Below are 22,189 nucleotides of genomic sequence, written 5' to 3'. Positions count from 1 at the left end.
GGGGATATGGAGGCAAGGTGGGTGGATTCAATTGAGGTCCAGATCAGCCAGCCATGACCTCATTGAATGGCAAAGCAGGCTCGAGGGGTTAAATGGCCTACTCCTGTTCCTATTTCCTTAAAAGAAGAAATGGAAGTTGAAGAGGGATGGAGCAAAAAACACAGTAAGAGGGAAGAATTTTAAGAAGGTTTTTGAAAGAAGAGGCATGTGGCATGATGGAAGGAAGCAGGAAATTGCCAAAAGCAGGGGTATAGTGGCTGTAAGAATGACTGCGTGCAGTGGAAGCAGCAATGAAGCATCCAGTGTCAGAGAGACAAAGTGCGTGTGTGGCTGGAGAAGATCACAGAGGTAAGGTGGGAAATGGCTAAGGAGGTATTTTAATATTGAGGGACAGATTCTTATAATCAATCTAGTGGGGTACAGAAAGCACAGGAAGGCAATGAAGTTTGGCAAAGACTGAGTGCTGGAGTGGGGGATTCTGAAGGTTCTTTAAGCAACAGATTCTTGGTACAGTAATTTGGACCTTAATTGCATCCTACCCTTTTGTCTCTATCTTTCTATTCTTGTGCATGCATGTGTTTATGTATGGATGAGGTTGCAGCCATTTTGGGAATAGTTATCTTTTTTAACCTACGAGAAAACCTGTCGGTTGTCTCTTTATTTGAACGTAAAAACTCTCGGGAACTAACATATCATTTTTAACAAAACACGATCTGCTGGCAATTGGCAGGTGAAAAGAAGCCACCCACACCACTTACAACCTGACCGTAACACCAAGGTACTTCACAGAAGCATCATGAAAGAAAATTAGACACCATGCCAGAAGAGGAGATATTAGGGTAGGTGACCAAAAACTTGGCCAATGAGGTCAGTTTTAAGGAGCATCTTAAAAGAGAAGAGAGAAATAGCGAGGAGGAGCAGTTTAGGAAGGGAAACTCCAGAGCTTAAGGTCCAGGCAGCTGAAGGCACGCTGCCAATAGTGGAGCGATAAAAATCGGCTGAATGAGCTAAACCAGTAAAGGGGCACTGTGTTGATGAGAAGATATTCATCAAACCTCTTTTTTTGTGCAAGACGACAATCTGGGAAGCCATTTCCATCCAGATAACAGCATGCCCAAGCAGCAAACCAATATGCTTTGACATGATCCATGCCATCACATTGTGCAACCAGAAACCAATGAAAGAAAGATTTGCCAGATAACCTTTTCATGAGGTTAGAAAGCTATCTTTGTTTTTTTCTCCTCCATTACTCTTTTGCCTTTATAAAATTACATTTTTAGTACAGGCGTGATGCTCAGTATCCTGTAACATGGCTGGGAGCACAGGGAACATTCGTAAAGGAAATGGAAAATTACAGTGTGGAGGATTTCGATGTATGTGCAAATTGCAGGGGAGATGCTTCAGAACTCTGTCTAAAAGTATCATTTAAAACGCAGACCATGTCTTCTAATGATTTATTTTCCTATGTTTGCTAGGAGTGCTGCCACTTAGCCCTTCCACAGACCAGTACCCATCAGTAACAGAGGTCTGAAATGGCTGAACATTACCAGTGGTTTCAGCATAAACTTGATCTGCATGACTCTGAGGTTTATCAGAAAGTTTATAGTTTGTATTTTGAAAATTGCTTTGTTGAAGTTGCGATCTGGAATTCACTGTCTGATAGGGAGGTGCAAGCAGAATCAATAGTAACTTACAAAACGGGATTAAATAAATACTTGAAAGAATTTGCAGGCCTATGGGAAGGAATAGGGGGAGTGGGACTAATTGTGATTGCAATTTCAATGAGCCAGCACAGGCACAATGGGCTGAGTGGCCTCCTTCTGTGCTGTATGGTTCTAAGCTGGCAAACAAATAGACAGGCCGAAAGCCAGCAGCTAATTTCACCTTTTAACTGAAATTGTTTTCCACAGTTCCTGGACCCATCTAAGCATAAAATGGTTCAGTATGACCCTCACCTACACTTTATCTGTTACTGTGAAACATGGATGACATGGGAGTTGGTGACTGAATCATACTGTCAACAACTATTTGTGAATGGTCACAATTTACCCAAAGCAGCACAGACAGTGACAGAGCCCTTCAATGGTCGCATCAATTTCTTTATTCGGCAGCAGTTCCCGGTGCTGCTGCAAACCTTACAGGCCCAACTTGCACTGACCTGTTCATTTGCAAGGACCCAGATACAATCTCAATTAGACACTAACCTCACAACACAAAATGAAGAGATTTGTTATAAAAATGGGTATTGGCTGCCTCTAAAGGTCAAAGGGACAAGCTCTGTGGATTAGAGATGATGGTTATATCAATTCAAGCTACTGTTTGAACTCAGATGAAATTACTGCACTGCACCATAGGCATTTTAGTACTCTGCATTCACTTGGACTTGCTCACTTCAGTATCGTAATCTCCTGTGTTGGTTTTTCCTGCTGGAGACTGAAAGAGCATCCAATTTAAAATTCTTATCTTTGTGTTTAAATTGCATCATGGTCTTTCATCTCACTATCTTTCTAACATCCTCTGGCTCTAGAATCATCCCCCCCATCCCAGAACTCTCTGTTACTCTAACTCTGGACTCTTGAACTTCTCTTTTTCCCTTCACCCCACTAATGGCAACTGTGCAATCAGCTGCCTTGGCCCCTTGCTCTGGAATTTCCTCCCTAAATCCCTCCACCTCTTCATCTCTCCACCTCTGATTTCTCCTTTAATCCCAGTTCTTTCACTAAGCCTTTGATCACCCTCCTAATATCTCTTCTTTTGGTTTGTCATCCATTTTTCTTGGATTATTTCTCTGTGAAATGCTTTGGGATGCTTTACTATGTTAAAGAGGCTATATGAATGCAAGCTGTTGTGTTTAGTACAGATGGACTCCTCAAGTATATAGGAATAACTGAAAGTCTCACAGCTAGTCAATATTGCAGCTCTATTGTTAAAGTTCTAATACAGGATGCAGAATTAAAGGACCACAGTCCAATAGATCCCTGTAGCTCAGAAGTCTACTTCTGCTTTTCTGTTCTGTAGATTTGTTTGTGTAATGGTGGGAGCGCTGAAGTCCTGGCATGTGCATATTCTCCTCTGCTATGAACTATGAACTTTGAACTCCCAGCTGCTGTGAATACTGAACTCTGGCTGTTCTTGGGGTGATGTGTCACTTTGTCCCCTTTCCCCCATCAACTCCCATGATCCTGTGAACTAGATATAAATAAATGTAAACTTAGGTAGGACATTTTCATCAGCAGTTAGACAAGATATGCTATCTGTTCAAGAGCTTAGACTACATTGTAGTCTCTGGTTATGACCAGGCAGAAATAACTATCACACCTACAATTTCCTGCTTGGGCACGGTAGTGGTTTACCACCAATTTTACCAGGAGTTAATGTACGCCTTGCCAGGTGTACAAATTGAAAAATTCTACACTCTAGTTTTATCAGCTGCCACAGTGAGAATAGGGCAGAACAGCAAATAGCAATTTGGTGTTTTATTGCTATTTTTTTAGTTAGACGATGGATGAAAACATTAGCGGAAATCACAATTTGTGAGGCAACACTGTAATTGCTTCACTAATTGCATCACCCCGCATTTCTCAAATTACAACCCAGCAAGATTTTTTTCATCGATAATAACTGGTTTTAGTTTGAGTCTGTAAGACATATGGGTCAGGCTTGGTAATCAACAGCTCTTTGCTCTTAAATTATGCAGCAGGAATGTGTGATGAAGTAAATTAGCACACGGTTCTTTCACCTTGGGGCTTGGGTTTGAATCCAGCTGAGGCAGATGGGATGAAAGTCTCTGCTGTGTTTTGGCTGTAAGGATTTGTAAGTGAAATGAATTTGAGCAGTTATCTAGTTGTTAGTGGTTATAGGCCCACAGCATAATAGTGTCCGCAATTTAATTTTAATTGACAATATCTCTGAAAGATCATGGTAATGCATAGTTGGTTTGAAAAATGGTTAAATATAAGGGCTGGAATTTTCAATCTGCTGCCTCCTGACTTCGGTGGCACCAGGCGATTGGGATTGGGAATGTAGCAGGAAATTGTTTTGCTGGCTCTCCGGAAGCATCCGTCACTTCCGAGATTTTTCACCAGGAGTGATGGCGGACATTGAATACATCTGTCTGCATCTGGAGAAGGAGATTCGAATAATAAGCTGATGATGGGCATACCTCAATGGGTATATTTCCTGTCTTGAATGCTTTGGTAACGCTAGGCTTGAGCAATGCTGTGGTATGCCTGGGGCCAGTGTTGCTAAGGTGACGGGAAAGGTTAAAAATGAAAGGCTGCCTTGCCTAGTGTGATGGATTTTGGTTAGTTTTTTCAGCCCAAGGCTGCTGCTCACTCCACGCATCAGCATGTACCACAACCATCTGTGTCCCCTTGGATGCAAGGCAACAGACTTACCTCTGGGAGTCTGACATTTTTTAAATGAACCTGACTGCAGAGGATCTGGTGGAATCAGTGTTCATAAAAACAGTTAAGCACAAAGCCCAACTCACCACCAATTAAGTGGCAATCCCTCAGATCACAAAATCTAGGCCTAGTCCTGTTAAAGTAGGAACGATATTAATTTATGGTCAAAATTGAAACATGTATGCCTATCCAGCTGTTTAACAAGAGGAAATGGCTCTTTAACTATTAAAAGCCTGGAGATCAAATTTGGTTAATGTCTTTATTTAAATAGTAATTAATGGAATTTCAGATGAACCTGTGAGCATGCACATTCCTTTTATTGCTAAGTCAACCCGTTAATGTTTGGCAGAATGAATCAAAGATAAGTTTTTCCAAGCATTTGAAAGAATTGACAAAGACATGATGGGCTGAATCGCCTCCTTCTGTGCTGTATGATTCTATGATTTCTTTTTGGAGGCTTCATCTTTATTTCACATTTCTGAAGACGATGGTGCTGAGTAGTACCTAGTGGTAATCCCTAGTCAGATGCAGCACAGGTGCAGAGTGAAGATACCCCTATTACAAACCTAATCTCAAAGGGTTTTGATCTCCCACTGTACCACAATTCGCCTGAATCTATCTATCCAAATAGGGGTGGAGGTATTCAGTGGCTGGTATTACTCCTAGTGGAAAACCTCAGAAGTGATGGAAGGTGCCAGAAAGCCAGTGAACACCATCCCTCCAGATTTCCCAATCCCAACCACCCTGGTACCATCCACATCAGGGCGGGAAATCCAGCCTTTATATTTATTTTTTTTAAAGAGGTGTTGTAAAGTTATCACAGCGTTCAGTGAGGCAGAAAGAATATGACATGGTGGGGTGGAGTTGAAAGCAGCCTACTGTAGTTTACTTAGTAAAAACTATGGAAATCCATAGGTTTAAATCAAATATAGGTTGAAGCTTGGATAAAACATTTCATTCTACAATGAGCAGTCAGACAGAAATTCTTCTTGTAGCACTTGCCAGTTTACTTTACATTTTGATCTATAGTTTTGTAATCCACTTTCAAGAGTGGATATTTAATGGTCTATTTTTTGCAACTCCTTGCTGTAAGTTATTTTAATATTCATTTATGGGATGTGGGTGTCGCTGGCAAGGCCAGCATTTATTGTCCATCCCTAATTGCTCTTGAGAAGGTGGTAGTGAGCTGCCTTCTTGAACCGCTGCAGACCTTGTGGTATAGATACATCCACAGTGATGTTAGGTAGCGAGTTGCAGGATTTTGACCCAGCGATGATAAAGAAACGGTGGTATATTTCCACATCAGGATGCGGGGAAATTGGAGGTGGTCATGTTTCCATTCGCCTGGTGCACTTTTACTTCTGTGTCACGGGTTTGGCAGGTGTTGTCAAACCATGGTTATTGTTACATTTTGGGCATTTCCCCTCTTTATTTGTGTAATTACATGAGAAAAAATATGAATCTTTCTCCAGCTTTAATTAGACGTTGTTCAGTACAGTCACAATTGTAGTTCGGATCCTTGTATCAATCTTATTTTGTAAGTATGTTCCAAGGTCAGTCCAAACATTATTTTGAATTGTAGGCTTGAGGGGAGGAACCAAACCAGTTTTGAAGAAACACTGATGGGGTTAATTGATTTGTTAAATGCTTGGCAGCCAATTATTTTGAATCTGACTGTCAGTTATGAAAAGCACACACAACCCATGACAAGCAGTCAAAGTGTATTTGAGTGGCTGGATCTGTTCAATGTACTGAGTTGAGTTATCAAAAGGAAGTCAAATCAATTGGCAACTTCACAGGAAAAATGAGGTAGACTAGCTTATTATCAGGAAAGCTCATAAGAAAGAAAAAGACCAAGTTATCTATAAAAGAATAGCTTACTATTTTGTTTACTCTAGTAGGTAACATACTTCCTGCTGCAAGTATATAATTGTATAATGCTAGTTATTAGATTATTTACATCTTTATTGCCTCTATTATATTTGCTTCATAATTTAAATTTAAGCATGAGGTCTGATGTGATGCACTACTAATTTTGAAGCCTGAAATGAAATATTAAGGAAGCACAAGATCCTCTTTCGGCTCCAGTACCCAAAAAACAGTTTGCTGTTCATTGCCTTGCATGTGCTACTATAGGGTCTTTAGGTTTCAAGAGAAAGATAGACTTAGGTGAAGGTATGGGGAATTGGAAACATCCATGAGAACTGAAATAATCTTGGTTTATGAAGATTTAAAAAAACCCCAAATGCACCAAAATGGCTCAATACATTTTCAATAAATAGACTAACCGTGGAATTTTTCTGGCCCTGTGGAGGCAGGTTTGGAGGCGGGATTGGGAGCAAAATTTGAGACTTCCACATCGGGTCAGCTCCCTGACATGTTCCCGCCTCTAAGTGACCTTGCTGGAGGTGGGGTTAATGTGGCAGCAGCTAACCACCCATCAGCAGCAAGTAGCCAATTAGACCCAGTCCTGTTCTCTATTCTTTGTTGTGTTTCAATTTGCATAACCCTAGTGCAATGATTAACCGCAAATTATAGTAAATCACCCACTGCACAATACATAGGATGCCCACCATGTTCTCCTACCACCTTAGATGGCAGAAAATAACACAATTGGTGGCTACTTGCTGAGGCCACTGGGATCTTCCTCGTGTTAGATGGCCCCCTGCCGAGTCAGGAGGCCAGCAGTAGGTTGGAGGGCCATTGGGACCTCCTGGCCACTGGCCACATGAATGTGCTACAAAAGTGCTTCCATACTGATGGCCCAACGAGCTGTTGTCCCCATGTCCCCACACTGTATCAAATATTATTCAGGCTTCCAAGTGCCTTGTGAACCTGCCTGTTATCCTTAATTGGACCGCGAACTCAGAACTGGCCTGTTAATTGGCCGCCTCCCGGAAGATTCCAACTGTTGATACACCTCTGACTTGTGCAGAAATGATCCTGATGCTTGAAAATTTTCAAAGGGTATAAGATTACTCCCTGAGTCTCCTGTGAACTGAAATCTGGGGGGGTAATGTTAACTTTGAGTGATGGTGTAAAATGACCAATAACAATATAGCAGCCCATTATGCACCACGCTTGATTTCCATTGGGTATATAATGTACGGCTAATTAACCATTGCCCATTATGCACAATTCCCCAGTGTTAAAATTATTCCCCCCCCCCCACCCCCCCCCCCCCCCCACCCCCCACAACTCTACTCCTGTTCTCTTTGTTGAGTTTCAATTTTCATAACCTTGGTCTAATAATTAACCCCAAATTACAGTAAATGACCCACTACCCGCCTTGTTCTACTACCTTGGATGACAGAAAGTAATACAATTGCTTACAGGCTGAAAGTAATGCCCAGATTTATTTACAAGTGTAACGATACCAAAAAGTAAAAAACGTAAGTAAGATACTGGAGAAGACAGTGTTTAATGAGCAATGAAAACAATCCAAAAGGGATAATGTACCAGCTGATAGCTTTCTCACTTGAGCACGTAGTTTGGGCTGACACTTCAGTGCAGTAGTGAGGGAGTGCTACATTGTTACAGTTGCTGTCTTTCCGATAAGAAGCTAAAAAGAGACCCCCATTGCTGGCTCAGTTGGTTGTAAAAGATCCCATTGCATATTTGAAAAGTTCTCCTCGTGTCATGGCCAACATTCTTCCCTCGACTAATGTTGCCAATAACCAATCCAGCCATTCATTTATTCTTTTGTCATTTGTGGCACTTACTGTGTACTAAAAGCATGTAGTGTTTGCCTCAAAAGTAATCATGGTTTATAAAGCACTTTGGAATATGCTCATATGATAAGACACTTTATGAATGCAAGTTCCTTTTCCAAAAGCAGACCTATTTAGAGTCTTTTAGAATGTAACAGTTACATAGAAGAATCAGCATGCTTTTTGATCTCATGGTAAAAGATCTTTCAGGATAAAATGTTACACATAAATTTCAGGAGCTCTGAATGCCTGTGGAACCAGAGTATCCTTACCAGAAATAAAGACCGTCGAAAACCATATGTTTTAGTGGTGTGAATCCCTTATGGTCAAGGGGTAATAAATGAGAACGATCCCATGGAATGTTAATGAGAAGCTAAACACACATTGTTTATGTTTCAAACATCTGAGTGTACGATGTAAGCAACGTTATCTTAACTAACTTGCTATGAAAATGAACATTTAAAAATGATGGCAAAGAAAAATCTGGCTGGTGAATGCCACGACCATGCATGGTTCACACAGAGGATGGGATTGATCTTGCCCTTTGGGTGACCGACTAGTCGAGTGTTGCCAGCCAATTGCCCGTAGTGAAGAGGCAGCTGTGATTGTGAGGCACTTAACTCATTAACATCGGGCTGGTGAGTTGGCAGGAAGTGGTGTGGAGCGGGGGTGAGGAGTGCTGCCAATTGGATGTTCTGATGCAGCTCGCTGAATTAAGACCTCCAAGTATCGGCTGTCCCAACCACCAGGAAGGTAACTGCAGGCGAGGAATCATGATCGTAGAGTGTGGGTTCCTGGGTTGGTAGTGACATAGATTATTTTTATTTGGGGCTCGGAGGAGAAGTGTGCTGTATTGCCCAGAAGGTGCACAGAGTATGCTCTCACCAGTTCCAGCCTAAAATTGACAAATTGCATATTAAAAGCAACCTATAGGCCAAGACAGGCAGGGACTTTGGCATCCAAAAGTAGGTCCATTTCAAAATGTCGCCAGCCTGTTCACCAGTGTTAAGGGAGTAGTAAGGTGTCCGAATCAATTTTGAAGCCATTACCACTCCCATTCACACCAGGTGATAGAACTGAAAATTGACTCTATTAAATCTCTTGTCTTCTGCCTCCATTTAAAAAAGATTACGCAGACAAAACATAGCAAACTTTCTTAAAGTCTTTTGTAATTAATATACCAAGAATACTTTGAACCATCTGTACCTTACTTTCACCTTTTAAAATCCCAGTCACTGTAAAACCTGAGGCATTTTACAGGTACTCAGGAACAGGTCACAGCAAGGGTTAGGTTCAGAGCTGAGATTGCTTCTGCTCAGTAAGGCCAGACTCTGTAATGCAGCTTCAAGCTCGATGACTCTGTAAGGACAAACACAGTGCACTTGTACCGATTCACATCCGAGCATAACACTTTCTTCATCCTAGATGAATTTAAATGTGGAATGCTGTTCTAAACCCAAGTCATGCTACTGTAATTTCAGTCTAATAAAACTACATGAAGCAGCTGCAAGCGATGCCTTACCTCAGCCTCTGAATGTTTGATGTAATTCCTGAGAGCCTGTAAACCCCGTCTACAATGCCGTGTTTCTCAATGAATTCTGCACAGCTTTTGAGGACTTGAGGAACTGTGTAAAAATAAGAGGTGAAAAGTTGGTTCAGTTCTCAATGCAATAGTTTATCCAACCTTTCTTCATTTAGATGATATAGTTACACATATTATTTACTGAAATACAAAATCTAGCAACCTCTGGGTAGAAATAATTGTTTTAAATTGTTGATTTTGACAGCATATCCTGGAGTGAACCATGATCTACAGGAGAAAATAGGGATAGATTTGAAAATAAGTGTCAATCCCTTTTAGCCCATGCATTTACAAATTATAAAGTATTACAAAGTAGTTACAAGACAGAAACAGGCCTCCACATAAGCCTCCTCCCAGACTTCTTCATCTAATGCCTAATCTAATATGCATAACATTTTCTCCTAATACAGCACAAGCCCACTAAACAACGTTATAACTCTGCTATCTGTGGAGTTCAGAGATGAGAGATGCAGTAAACAGGTTTTCAGCCTTCACCAAGGTATCCTAAAAAATGGGAGTATTCTCCCGGAATCTACTTGAGATTGAGAGAAAGAGATTTCAGATATTCTTCAACTCTCATACAGTGCTGTTCCAATTCAATTCCTGGAAGAATTAAATCAAAAGGAACAGAAATAAAACCAAATCAATCAAAGGAAATAAATGTAAAAAACTCTCTTGAATTAAAACCCTGGTGTCAGAGCCTGCTCTGTACAAATAACCATTGCAACATCATGGGCTGTGGAGTACATAGAATGTGGCCACCTTGGGTAATCTCCCATTACTGTTTTCTTCAATGTATACTGAATTTAAAGCAACATGATCAGTGAACACAATACTGCAGCACACAACAGGGCAACAGTCTCACGTGAGATTGCACATTTAACAAACTCTCAGCAACATTAGAGTCAACATCATCCTCCCCACCCCTGCTCACTGAAGTTGAGACATATATCGGCTCATGCTGGGGATGTTGGAGCACTGCCAGCTGGAGTTGGTTGTGTAGTATGTGACTTTGTGCTCACTGTGTCTGGAACACAGCTACAACCAGCAGGATAGGAAGACAGTGAGCCAAGTGAACCCTGAGGCAGTGAGATGTGAGTACACGACATACAGATCAGCACCATGCTCACTTTACTCGACATAATTTTTCACTTTATCAAGCATTCAGTTTAGAAATTCCAATAAACATTTTTGTTGTTTAAAAGAAAGTGCCAAACTGCATCTATGAATCTTTTCAGGGAATGAAAATGCCAAGATCGCTAATCGGATACTAATTAATAAAGTCCCAAGATTGTGGACTTCAGTCCCACTCCATAAACTTGAGAACATAATCCAGGCTGGCAATTCAGTGTAATTCTGAGGGAGGGCCCAGCTGTCGGAGGTACATCTTTTGGCTGAGACGTTAAATTGACTTTTCATCTGCCCTCTCAAATAGATGTAAACAAAGCACAATTTGAAGAGAAGAGTTCTCTTGGTGTCCTGGGCAAAATCTTCCCTCAACCACATCACTAAAACAGATTTTCTGGTTATTTCTCACATTTTCTGTTTGTGAGAACTTACTGTGCACAAATTGGTTCCCCTGTTTCCTACATTGCTGCAGTGACTATACTTCAAAAGTACCTCATTGGTCGCAAGGTGCTTTAGGGTGTCCTGAGGTTATGAAAGGCGCTATATAAATGTATGTTCTTTTCATCCTTTAATGTTGCAGTTATTGGCAAGTATTGTTCGAGAGTAGTATATATATCTGTATGGCTAGGCAAGCAGTTATAGGTCGAGAATTGACAACATCCTGTCAGCTGAGCGCAGCCCTCAAATTGGGGAAATCAGGACTGCATGCTGGTTTAATTTGACTATTTAAAAAACTCAAGTGCTAAAGGCTATGAAAGTGATTTAAACTGAGGCTTATATTAAGTAAGGGCACAGATTTTGCTGCCAAAATAACAACGGGTTTAATGGCGCTCGAAGTTATTAACGTGTAAATCATGAGGCAACTTGTGGCGAGGAAGAGATACTCTGTGGATTGTGAATTGCCGTACGATGCTAAGAGATTTGCACTGCTCCGCCATTACCCTGGCTAAAATAGTAGTCTGCCCTTAACCTCTCAATGGGCTTTATGAAATTGGTTCATTTGCACATTAATTACCCATTAAAACTCAGCGCCGAAAATTAGAGCTGGTACTTAACAGTGTAAGTACCTTTTACTGAGGAGATTTATGCTCTTGCAATGTCACTCTGTCACTCAACTTCTCCAGTCCAGAAAGGAATCAATTTGTGGATTCGCATTTCTACAGATAGCAAATTGTTGTTAGAGATTTTTAATCATTTTTATCTGAAATTTAATATTGTTTTGTTACATTTCCTTTCTGTCTCTTTTTCTCTTAATTCAATCTTTCTTTCCCTCTCTTATTTCTCTTTCTGTACCTGATTTCACTCTAATTCACCCTGCCTCCTTCTCTGTGGTTTCTCTGTTTCTATCTTAATCCTTAAATATCAGTGGTTCTGGAGATAGACTGTTGGTCCCATTGTTTACCAAGGTTCCAGATGCCCTATTGCCCACATTTCCGGCAACTTACAGGATGAAACATTTTTGTGCTGAAGGGCGAGGGAAAAGGTTTAACTAACAGAGCACACCATAAGATGCCCCATTCCAGCAAATTCTGGGCCAAGAAGTCCAAAATTCCACCAGGTGGAAGGGGCAACTCCTGCGTAAGTGCTCACCAAGGACCTCCAGCACCGATCCTGTTAAAGTTCACAGAGTCAGGGGCAATGTTCCCTCTAAGCTGCGTGGCTGCACAGTAACCTGAAAGTTCCCCTGCAGGTCGCGCACAAGCTTTCCGCTTTAAGATACTGCGCATGCACGGCCGCACAAAAAAATTAAAAGCACCCATGCATTTAAACAAATCAGCTGCCTACTACGAAAATAAAATTTAGAGGGTAAGTTGGTCAGGAGAAGGTCCCTTTATTACTATGACAATGGTGGAAACCTGCTCCATGGAGTACAAATCCAGACTTGCCCCAGAACCTCTACAGAACGCTGTTGCTTGGGGCATTCAGACCCCCTCAAGAAATAAGATAGTGGTGCTCCCATTTGCCCCTTTTTAATAGGGCTGAAACATTTGTGTGAGAAATCTTTAATATTTGTTGGTCAAAGCCACCTCCTTGCTTTATCGCATTTAAAATTGTCAACTTCAAAGAATTCAAAGTTTATTTTGTGCTTTAAATTTGTTTTGAATTATCCAGTAACATAAATAATAGCAAAGTGAGAATTCAGTGCTAAAATGATTCCAATTATCAGATAATTGGAACAAAGTGACTTTGAATTAAGGCAGCATAGATGCATCACATACAGGAAGTGAACTGGAAAAGAGACAAAATTGGATACAACGAGACAAAAGCAGAATGTTATTGCAGTAATTTATGTGTCTGCTAAACATGGATGTCCATCAGAAAGAGTACACTATTTTTTTTAGGTGTTATTCTCCAAGTGTGGCTTTATAGTTGCTGGGCTTGGCACTTTTGTAACCAGCTCATCCCCTGCTTTGCGTAATTGATAAATAGAGGTTTCAAATGGCTCTTTCCAGAGCAAGCAGGAAGATTGAGGTCACAGGAAGTGAAAACTGGTTGTTTGCTTCAGTAGAAAAAAGCAACACGCCCAACATGTGTATATTCTCCTTGAGTTGAAAATGATCAAACCTTTTGCAACAGAGTTAAACCCCGCATCTCAAGCTGTGTACTCCACAGTGTGAAAAAAAAAGGATATGCACAGATCTACTCCTCCATCTGCTTATTAGTGGGGATCAGAATGGAGTCCTGGAAAAATAGGAAAGTTAGCCTCGTACTCTTTCTGCTAAATTTCCATTTTTAGTAAGCACATATTTCTGAAGCACATTCTATATTTTATAGATTCATTTTATTGGGTTGTGACTAAATATTTTATGAAGTTATTATACGTGTACATTTGCACGTTTTATGAAGGTATTGATGAGGAAAAAACATTCTCATATATATATTGTTACGACCAGGTGAGAAAGGTGTCTAGTGGTCTCTTTCAGCCTTCACCTGGTCTTATTGTAACAAGGTTTAATTTTTAAACACTCTGTGTTTTGAGCTCCCCCTTGGTGAATCCTTGTTCACCGTTTTCCAAATATAAGGCAAAGAAATGAGCACCACAGGCCTTCTTAGGTTTAAAGAAGAAAAGTGAGATTTATTTAAACTTAAACTCTAATTCGTTTAAAGCCTACGGATACACGCCGTGCCCCACACTAGCATGCATACGAGATACGCAGATGCAAATAGAGACAGAAAAGAGCAGAAGAAAAAATAGAGAGGTTTGAGGCAATATCAGAAGAGCTTCTTGTTACTGTGCTTCGAGCTCATTGTAGTCCTTTTATAGGTTGTCTTGCTTTTTGTTGGGGCCCAGTATTCTTATTAAACCTTGTTCACTGTAGGAGACTTTCCTCTCTTGGGGTTCATGTGTCTTCAATGGGTCTTCAGTTCCATGAGAAAGAGATGGGAGCAGACAGGAGAGAGGTCTTTTCAGTCCAGGAGCAAACAACTTTCTGAGTTTTAAACACACTGTGGCAAGTTCAAATTCAAAAAACTCCAACAGTCATGTGACTAAACTGGTCTGACCACATTTGTTTGTGTATTCGGCTATCTTAGCAGTTAACCTGGAATGCTAGCCTCTCCACCTTCAACATCTGGTAATCAAAAGTGCACTGTGGATTAAATTAAAGCAGGGAGTGGCCACTTTGTCCTTTCCAAGTGCTATCTGTTACTATGCAAATGTCTTTCCAGTAAAGGGTCTGGTGGTTTTTTTGTAAAACAAGTTCTTTCTTTACTCCAGTAACAGTTTAATAATCAATGTTCATGTGGTGAAATTAATGTCTCATTCTTGGCAGGTGGGGGCCTACATGGCAATATAGTGAGGTAATTGTATGTTTAGATGTACAATCATACACATTTTATGAGAATGTACACTCCCATATATAATTTATGAAATCACAGCAAACCCTACTTGCACAGTGTCCATGGGAGGAATGCACGCCAGGGGCTGAGACAACTTGTTTGTTCTCTGAGCTCTGGGATCTTGGTCTGGGGACTGCGAGGAGGGGCCAGGTGTCCTGGCGATCTTCTTGGTTTGGATGAAGTGCCCCTAATGGCCAATGGGTGTATTGCAGCACAGAGTGTGTAATTAGTGCCAAGTGGGTCTCTAGGAATGTACAACACTCCCACAATCAGCACCAGGTTAATCAAAACATCCAAAGTATTGCTGTATAACCTGTCATACAGATCCAAAACATAGGATGATGTAAAGAAGAAACTTGAGAAAAGGTTATGAAATGACAAAAGCAAACTGTGTTGCAAGTTGTTGTATTTGTTTTTGGAGACATAAATGAGATGGTTTATAGTTGCACTGACTGAGAGAAGGTTACAGTTGTACTGTTAAAAAAAATCTGTATTGAATGGGCATATACACAGTGATGGGTGGCCGGGTGATTCATCAATGTGTATGAGCTCCAGAGCTGGTTACGTCATTAACTTGTCCCCATCCTCTTACTGCTTAATAATTTTCACAATATCTGAGGGGCACATTTCTCCCTTTCTCTTCTGAAGCCCTGGGGTACAATTCCAGAGGTGTTGTCATGCTAGGCCCCCACCTGATCATCAGGTATTGTGTATAAGAGGAGCATTCCAGAGACTGCTAAGGTGATACAATCCAAGACGTGGTCAGACCAGTTAGTCACCTGGCTAACCAGCTTGGCAACCTGGGTTTTTCTAAATTGTACTGTTTGCTCCTGGACTGAGAAGATCTCTCTCCTGTCTGCTCCCATCTCTTTCTCACAAGCCTCTGAATCCACTGAAGACACATGAACCCCAAGAAAGAAAAGTCTCCTACAGCAAACACGGTTTAAGAAGAATACTGGGCGCCAATGAAAAGCAAGATCTACCTACAATCAAGGACTCTACAGTGAGCTCGAAGAACCATAACAAAAACTCTTCAGATATTGCCTCAAACTTTTCCACTTTATTTTTCTTCTGCTCTTTTCTGTCCCTATTTGCATGTGTATATCTCGTATGCATGCTAGCTTGGGTGCATCGTGTATCTGTAGGCGTTAACCGAATTAGAGTTTAAGTTTTAATAAATTTCAACTTTTCTTCTTTAAATCTAAGAAAGCCTATTTGTGCTCAATTCTTTGCCTTATAATTGGAAAGCGGTGAACAAGGATTCATCAAGGGGGAGCTAAAAACATGGTGTTTAAAATTAAACCCTGTTACAGTAAGACCAGGTGAAGGCTGAGAGAGACCCCTAGACACTTTTCTCACCTGGTCGTAACAGTGCCAACTAGGAAAAGAGAGAGGTAGAGATTGCTGAGGCAGAGCGAAAGAGAGACTGGAGAGAATCTGGAAAGAGAGAGAGACTGGGAGAGATAGAACGATAGACTAGGGAGAGAGAAAGAGAGAGAGAGAAAATGGGAGAGAAAGAGAGAGAAACTGGAGATTTCTCTCCAGAAAATGGGAGAGAAGGAAACTGGAGAAAGAGAGTGAGACTGGGGAGAGAGAGGTTAGGAGAAAAAGAAACTGGGGGATAGAAATAAAGACTAGAGAGAGAGAGAGACTAGGATAGAGAGACAGTGGGCTGGACTTTTGCCCCCCAGATGCAGTTGGGTGCAGAGGTGGGGGGCTGCAAAGATTCAAGCCGTTGTGTTTGTTTGCCATCACCATCCTGCCCCTGGGGCCATTTTCCTGGAGATGGGATGGGGATTGGCAGGGCCATCCACCTGCAAGCAGCGGGTTGCCAATTCAGGGGACTAAATGACCACTTAAGGCCTATTGTCAGACCCCCGAGGCATCGGGGACTAGACCAGCTGTTTGGAGGTGGCCTCCCAGCAGCAGTTTGGTGTGGCGGGGGTGGGGGGGGGCAGTGCTCCAGGCAGGCTTTGAGACCCTCCCCATCTGCCTGGCCACTGCTGCTCTGTGGAGATGTACCTCCTCCACAATGGTGGCTCCGCTGCTGCTCTGTGGAGATGTACCTCCTCCACAATGGTGGTCCCACTGCTGCTCTGTGGAGATGTACCTCCTCCACAATGGTGGTCCCACTGCTGCTCTGTGGAGATGTACCTCCTCCACAATGGTGGCTCCGCTGCTGCTCTGTGGAGATGTACCTCCTCCACAATGGTGGTCCCACTGCTGCTCTGTGGAGATGTACCTCCTCCACAATGGTGGCCCCACTGCTGATTCCATTTTTATTTAAAAGTTTAAAATATTGGAGAGAGGGTACCTCAAGATGGAGACCTTGAAAAGGTAGTCTGCAACTCCTACCAAGCTGGAGGGCCTCCTGTTGGCCCTCCATCTTCGACAGCCCGCCCACCATCCTTAATTGGACAGTGAGTTCACTCTCTAGCCACTAATTGGCCAATTTAGGGAAAATTACAGCCAGGTGACTGATTCCCACACAGTGCAGGGTCAGGACACCCTACTTGACCTTGACATTGGGGTCCCAACCCAAAACCCAAAATTCTGCCCAGGGAGAGAGAAAGAGACAGGGGAGGTCGCAAAACTGAAGCACAGGTCTAATGCTGTTGCAGCTCCCTGCCCACCTGCCTGTCCGACCATGATAGAATTGGCAGGTTGGCATCAGCTGCTGATAGAGTCAACAGGCCACTGGGAAGAGGAAGGAAAGCAAATTGGGAGGGGCGAATGTAACAGGAAGTGGTCAGATGTAGATGAAGACAGGGCAGCTATTTTGATGAGGAGGCAATGATCAACAAGTCACAGAATTCTGTTTTAGTTTAGTTTAGTTTAGAGATACAGCACTGAAACAGGCCCTTCGGCCCATCGAGACTGTGCCGACCATCAACCACCCATTTATACAAATCCAACACTAATTCCATATTCCTACACATCCCCACCTGTCCCTATATTTTCCCTACCACCTACCTATACTAGGGGCAATTTATAACAGCCAATTAACCTATCAACCTGCAAGTCTTTGGCATGTGGGAGGAAACCGGAGCACCCGGAGGAAACCCACGCAGACACAGGGAGAACTTGCAAACTCCACACAGGCAGTACCCAGAATTGCCATTTAATTGCTGTCATTCCCATTATGATCAACTCAGCCACTGTTTCAGAAACTTTTCAATATGCTTGTCTGCAGGGTAGTGGTAGTTCTAGATGTCATAATACTCCATTGGTAATGCCCCACTTACGAGCAGTCAACCCTCATTGGTATCAGGCTGCACTTTCTACAACTTTACATGTAAAACCCTGCCACATGTTGCTGAGCCTTGGACAGATATTGAAGAGCAGGGGAATTGTCCTGTCCAATATTTATCCCTTGATTAATATTACTGAGAGACAGATTATCTGGTCATTATCACTTTGCTGCTTGTGGGTCTTGCTGTGCGCAAACTGGATGTCACGTCTCCTACATTACTGATGACTGCCCTTCAAAAGTACTTCATTGGCTGTATAGCACTTTGGGACATCCTGAGGTTGTGAAAGGCACCATATAAATGCAAGTCTTTCTTTTATTGGATGTTTGTTCCTGACTCCCAGGGGAACAAATCATCCTTGGAGTCTATCAGTGAGTCATGAGGCTGTTGTGGTGATGTCTATAATAACCAGTTCTGGACTGGATTCAATCCACATTCACCACTGTCTGCACATATTTTTTCTCTTACTGTTGGAGACAACCCAAATAGGATGAATGAAAAACCTAGAGACTCTCCCAAACTGCCTGCTTGAATTGCTGTATTCATAAGTTTCAATGGTATGAGACTGTATGTTGCTGCCAGAGTTTAAATTATATTAAAAGGCACAGTATCTAGATTCTGGCCTTCAAGTATCAAAACCTACTAACAGTTGAATTCTTACATCTCCCTGGACATCTTTCTGAATATGTTCATTTATTTTATTTTTTTAAAAAGGAAGCTGTCTGTGAAAGGACATTTTTTGCACTCACTGGTATATGTCAATACTGCCAACCTTCTCAGCTATTTGAATGGGACTCTAGCCATGCTGTATTTCCACTGCTCTAAGCTTATGTCACCCAGAACCCCGTTGCTGATTAATTTTTCAAAGTTTGCAAGCTGAGGTTACAAAAGCCTTGGAGCAGAATCTGATTTGTGCCCCTATTATTTCAAGCTGTGAGTCATTCACCTATCTGTTGGGTTTAAGCCCTGAACGCACATACACTCATCACATTCTGTACATGTGAATCTTCCAGTAAAAACATACACATTTGACAGGCCTTCAGAAACAACTGCAAACAATTGCAAATGATAGTCAACATTCCTCTGAAAGAGACCAACCACCTCTGGAGGGCAGCCTGATGGCCTCAGCACTCACTATGACTATTCTTCAGTACTTCATATGATGTTGGTTTAAATACAGCCCTGTTCACTCACTGTGTAAACAGTATCTAATGTACACTGTTACCTACTCTGTCCAATCACTGTTTATCAGTAATATTATATACAAACCTTTAAAACCATTTTTACTGGTTAAGCCTTGCATTTTTCCAGTTACTGGTTCAGTGTGAAACAATTTCCACCTGATTTTGACCTGCCAAAAGATAAATTCTCTTTGATGTTAGTGGAGGCCAAAATGTGACTGCGTGTCCAGTCACACCATCATGCTCACTGTGTGATGTATCTTTGTAGCATGCGTGATGACATAACTAATGTGACGTGTGTTCCTCCTGGGGGCTGACCTTCAATATCAAAATCTCGAAGGAAAGTTACTTGAGGCTAGTTCTTGATGCATTTCGAAGAGTAGATGAGAGAGTTTGCTTGCTCTCTCTGTAGTTTGAAAAGGATAATGAAGGTACTATTATAAGAGGTGTTGTGACTTAAGGTAATAACTTCGCACACTTATAGAGAACATTGTCATGATGCAACGGCCTGAAGTACACCGCATGCCAACTTGCAAGAAACTCAATTTAACAAAGTGACAGCACTTAGGGTTTATGAGGGAGATTGAATTAAATTGTATATGAGGATCTATGCAGAATGATGATAGGTTCTGAAGCATACGCATTTTAGTAATGTTTAGAATAAAAATTGATTTTTTAACTGATATTCTGAGTTTATCTTGTTATTTAGGCCTCTATTTTCCGCTGAATTTTCTCCCTGTTTTTGATGTGAAAAATAAAAACAAACTAAATGTGACTAATGTGAATCTGCTCTGTCCAATCACAGTGTATTAGTAGCATTATATACAAGGCGTAGATAGTAACTAATGTGCAGTGTGAATCTGGACTGTGGAACATATTATGGTGACAATATAAATCAATTTTGTTTTATAAATTGTAAGGCACAAATTATGGAAATTTTTTATGCAAACCAATATACAAAGGCTGACTAAATGTGATGAGAGTTTGGCACTGTACTTGCAGATAAATTATTTATTACGTTTAATGTAAAAATTAAAACTAATTCTGTGAGAAACAAAATAGATATTTTAGAGGAAATTATAACTTTTATGGAGAAATATTAACTACAACCAATGTGAAACAACCACTTATTGACAGAGAATCTCATCGTGTTATGGTTAAAAATTATGAATGTTATCATGTATCCCTCGGCCTAGTTGAAGGAGGTTTCTAATAGTGAAATTAAATTAAACAGTTACTTATCCTCCCAAATTGCAGGTCCAAAAGAATCCACAGCAAATTTTTTGACCCTTTCAGTGGTGCAGAGGCTTTGTGTGCTGACTCTGCAGTGAATGCCAAACTATAGGCCGACCCACAGGTTTATACAGTGAAAATGGGCCTGTGATGGAGGGAGTCTATTATTCCTAGAGCATTAAAGAATCTAACTGATATAGCGCAAGGCACGATAAACATCAGCTTACATCAAGTGACTCTTTGTTGCCCAAATTTGCTCCCTTCTTCTGATTCATGCTACATGGGCATCAACAGCCCCCCAAGTGCTCATTCATCATGTGTGAATTTTAATAGTGAACATCAGCAGGATATTTGACTGTGGAATGCATCACAGGTAAATCTGATTCTGTACTTGTCTGACAAAAGTGTGTGCCCCTATTAGGACTCCAGCTGCAATCAGTGTGTTAACTGTGGTTTACTTGCCTCCGAGTCAGAGGGGGTGGCTTAAAGTCCCACTCCAGAGCTTTCTGGCCAAAATCTAGACTGACACACCAGTGTAGTACTGAGAAAGTACTGCACTGTTAAAGGTGCCATCCTTTGGATGGAATGTTAAAATGAGGCACCATTGCTCTTTTAGGTGAATATTAAAGATGTTGTGGCACTATTCTAAGAGAGCTTAAGAGTTCAAGTTGTAAGTTTGTACAATGCCTGAACCTGGCCATAATATACTTGTGTAGATAATGTTACATATCAGTGGCCACAGGGGTGCTCTGTGTATGCTTGTTGATGTGGATTCCAGGAAATCTTGCTGATGATTGTTAAAGTTCACACGCAAACTGTATTTTAGTTAGTAAAAATGTATCGGGACAATATTAGTATTAGTCTGGTTTATCAAAGGATACATCCTGTTGGCTGCAGCTCCTGTTTTTCTGGCACAACCTGCAGCTTCCTGATTGCAATAATATTAGAAGGTCATGTACTAATGTACCTATGGATTACTGCATCTGAAGCTTGAAAAGGGTAGCTTAACCAAAAATGGCAAAATGCTGATCTCATATACAAAAGTTCTTTATTAGTCAATGCTGCTGCAATTCTGGTGAACGATGAGGCAAATTGAACCCTGCTACAGAAAAGGAAACCACAAGCTGGAAATTCACAGTCAACAACACTGTCCAGGCACAGAATAAATGCTTTTATATTGCCATGCAGGCCCCCACCTGCCAAGAATGAGGCATATTAATGTTGTCATATGAACATTAATTTTAAACTGTTGCCGGAGCGAGGAAATGACTTGTTAAACAGATCAGCTGTTGCTGGAAAAAATATTTGCATACTAACAGACAGTGCTTGGAGGGACAAAGGGGCTATTCCCTGCTCCAATTTAACCCACAATGGACTTTGAGCACCAGGTATTGTGTGTAAGAAGAGAATTCCAGGGTCGTCGAAGACAAGAGATCCACAAACAGATGTGGTCAGACCAGCTAGTCACATGACTAACCTACTTGGCAACCTGGGGTTTTCTGAATGGTACAAAGAGTTTGAAAAACAAAGAAAGACTGTTTGCTCCTGGAGTGAGAAGACCTCTGCTGTCTGCTCCCATCTCTTTCTCACAAGCCTCTGGACCCACTGAGGACACATAAACTTCAAGAGAGAAAAGTCTCCTACATCGAACAAGGTTTAAGAAGCATACTGGGCCCCAACAAAAAGCAAGACCTACCTACAATCAAGGACTTTACAGTGAGCTTTATGAACAGTAACCAAAACCATCTGCAGATATTGTCTCAAACTTTTCCACTTTATTTCTTCTGCTCATTTCTGCCTCTATTTGCATGTGTGTATCACATATGCATGCTAGTGTGGGCCCATCGCATATCCGCAG

General features: G+C 41.4%; 1 protein-coding gene across 2 annotated transcripts in view; it reads right to left on the bottom strand.

The window, feature by feature from the left end:
• arhgap31 (Rho GTPase activating protein 31) overlaps positions 1–22,189 on the bottom strand; it is a 106,373-nt gene that overhangs the window by 44,718 nt on the left and 39,466 nt on the right. For both annotated transcript variants that reach the window (XM_068040497.1, XM_068040498.1), the window contains exon 2: positions 9,639–9,741. In XM_068040497.1, the coding sequence (XP_067896598.1) occupies positions 9,639–9,741 (103 nt within the window). The remainder of the gene's footprint in view (positions 1–9,638; positions 9,742–22,189) is intronic.

Source organism: Heterodontus francisci, chromosome 10, assembly GCF_036365525.1.
Source record: "Heterodontus francisci isolate sHetFra1 chromosome 10, sHetFra1.hap1, whole genome shotgun sequence".
NCBI lineage: Eukaryota > Metazoa > Chordata > Chondrichthyes > Heterodontiformes > Heterodontidae > Heterodontus > Heterodontus francisci.
Note: the sequence above shows the minus strand (reverse complement) of the source record. Positions and strands in the feature narration are given on the sequence as shown.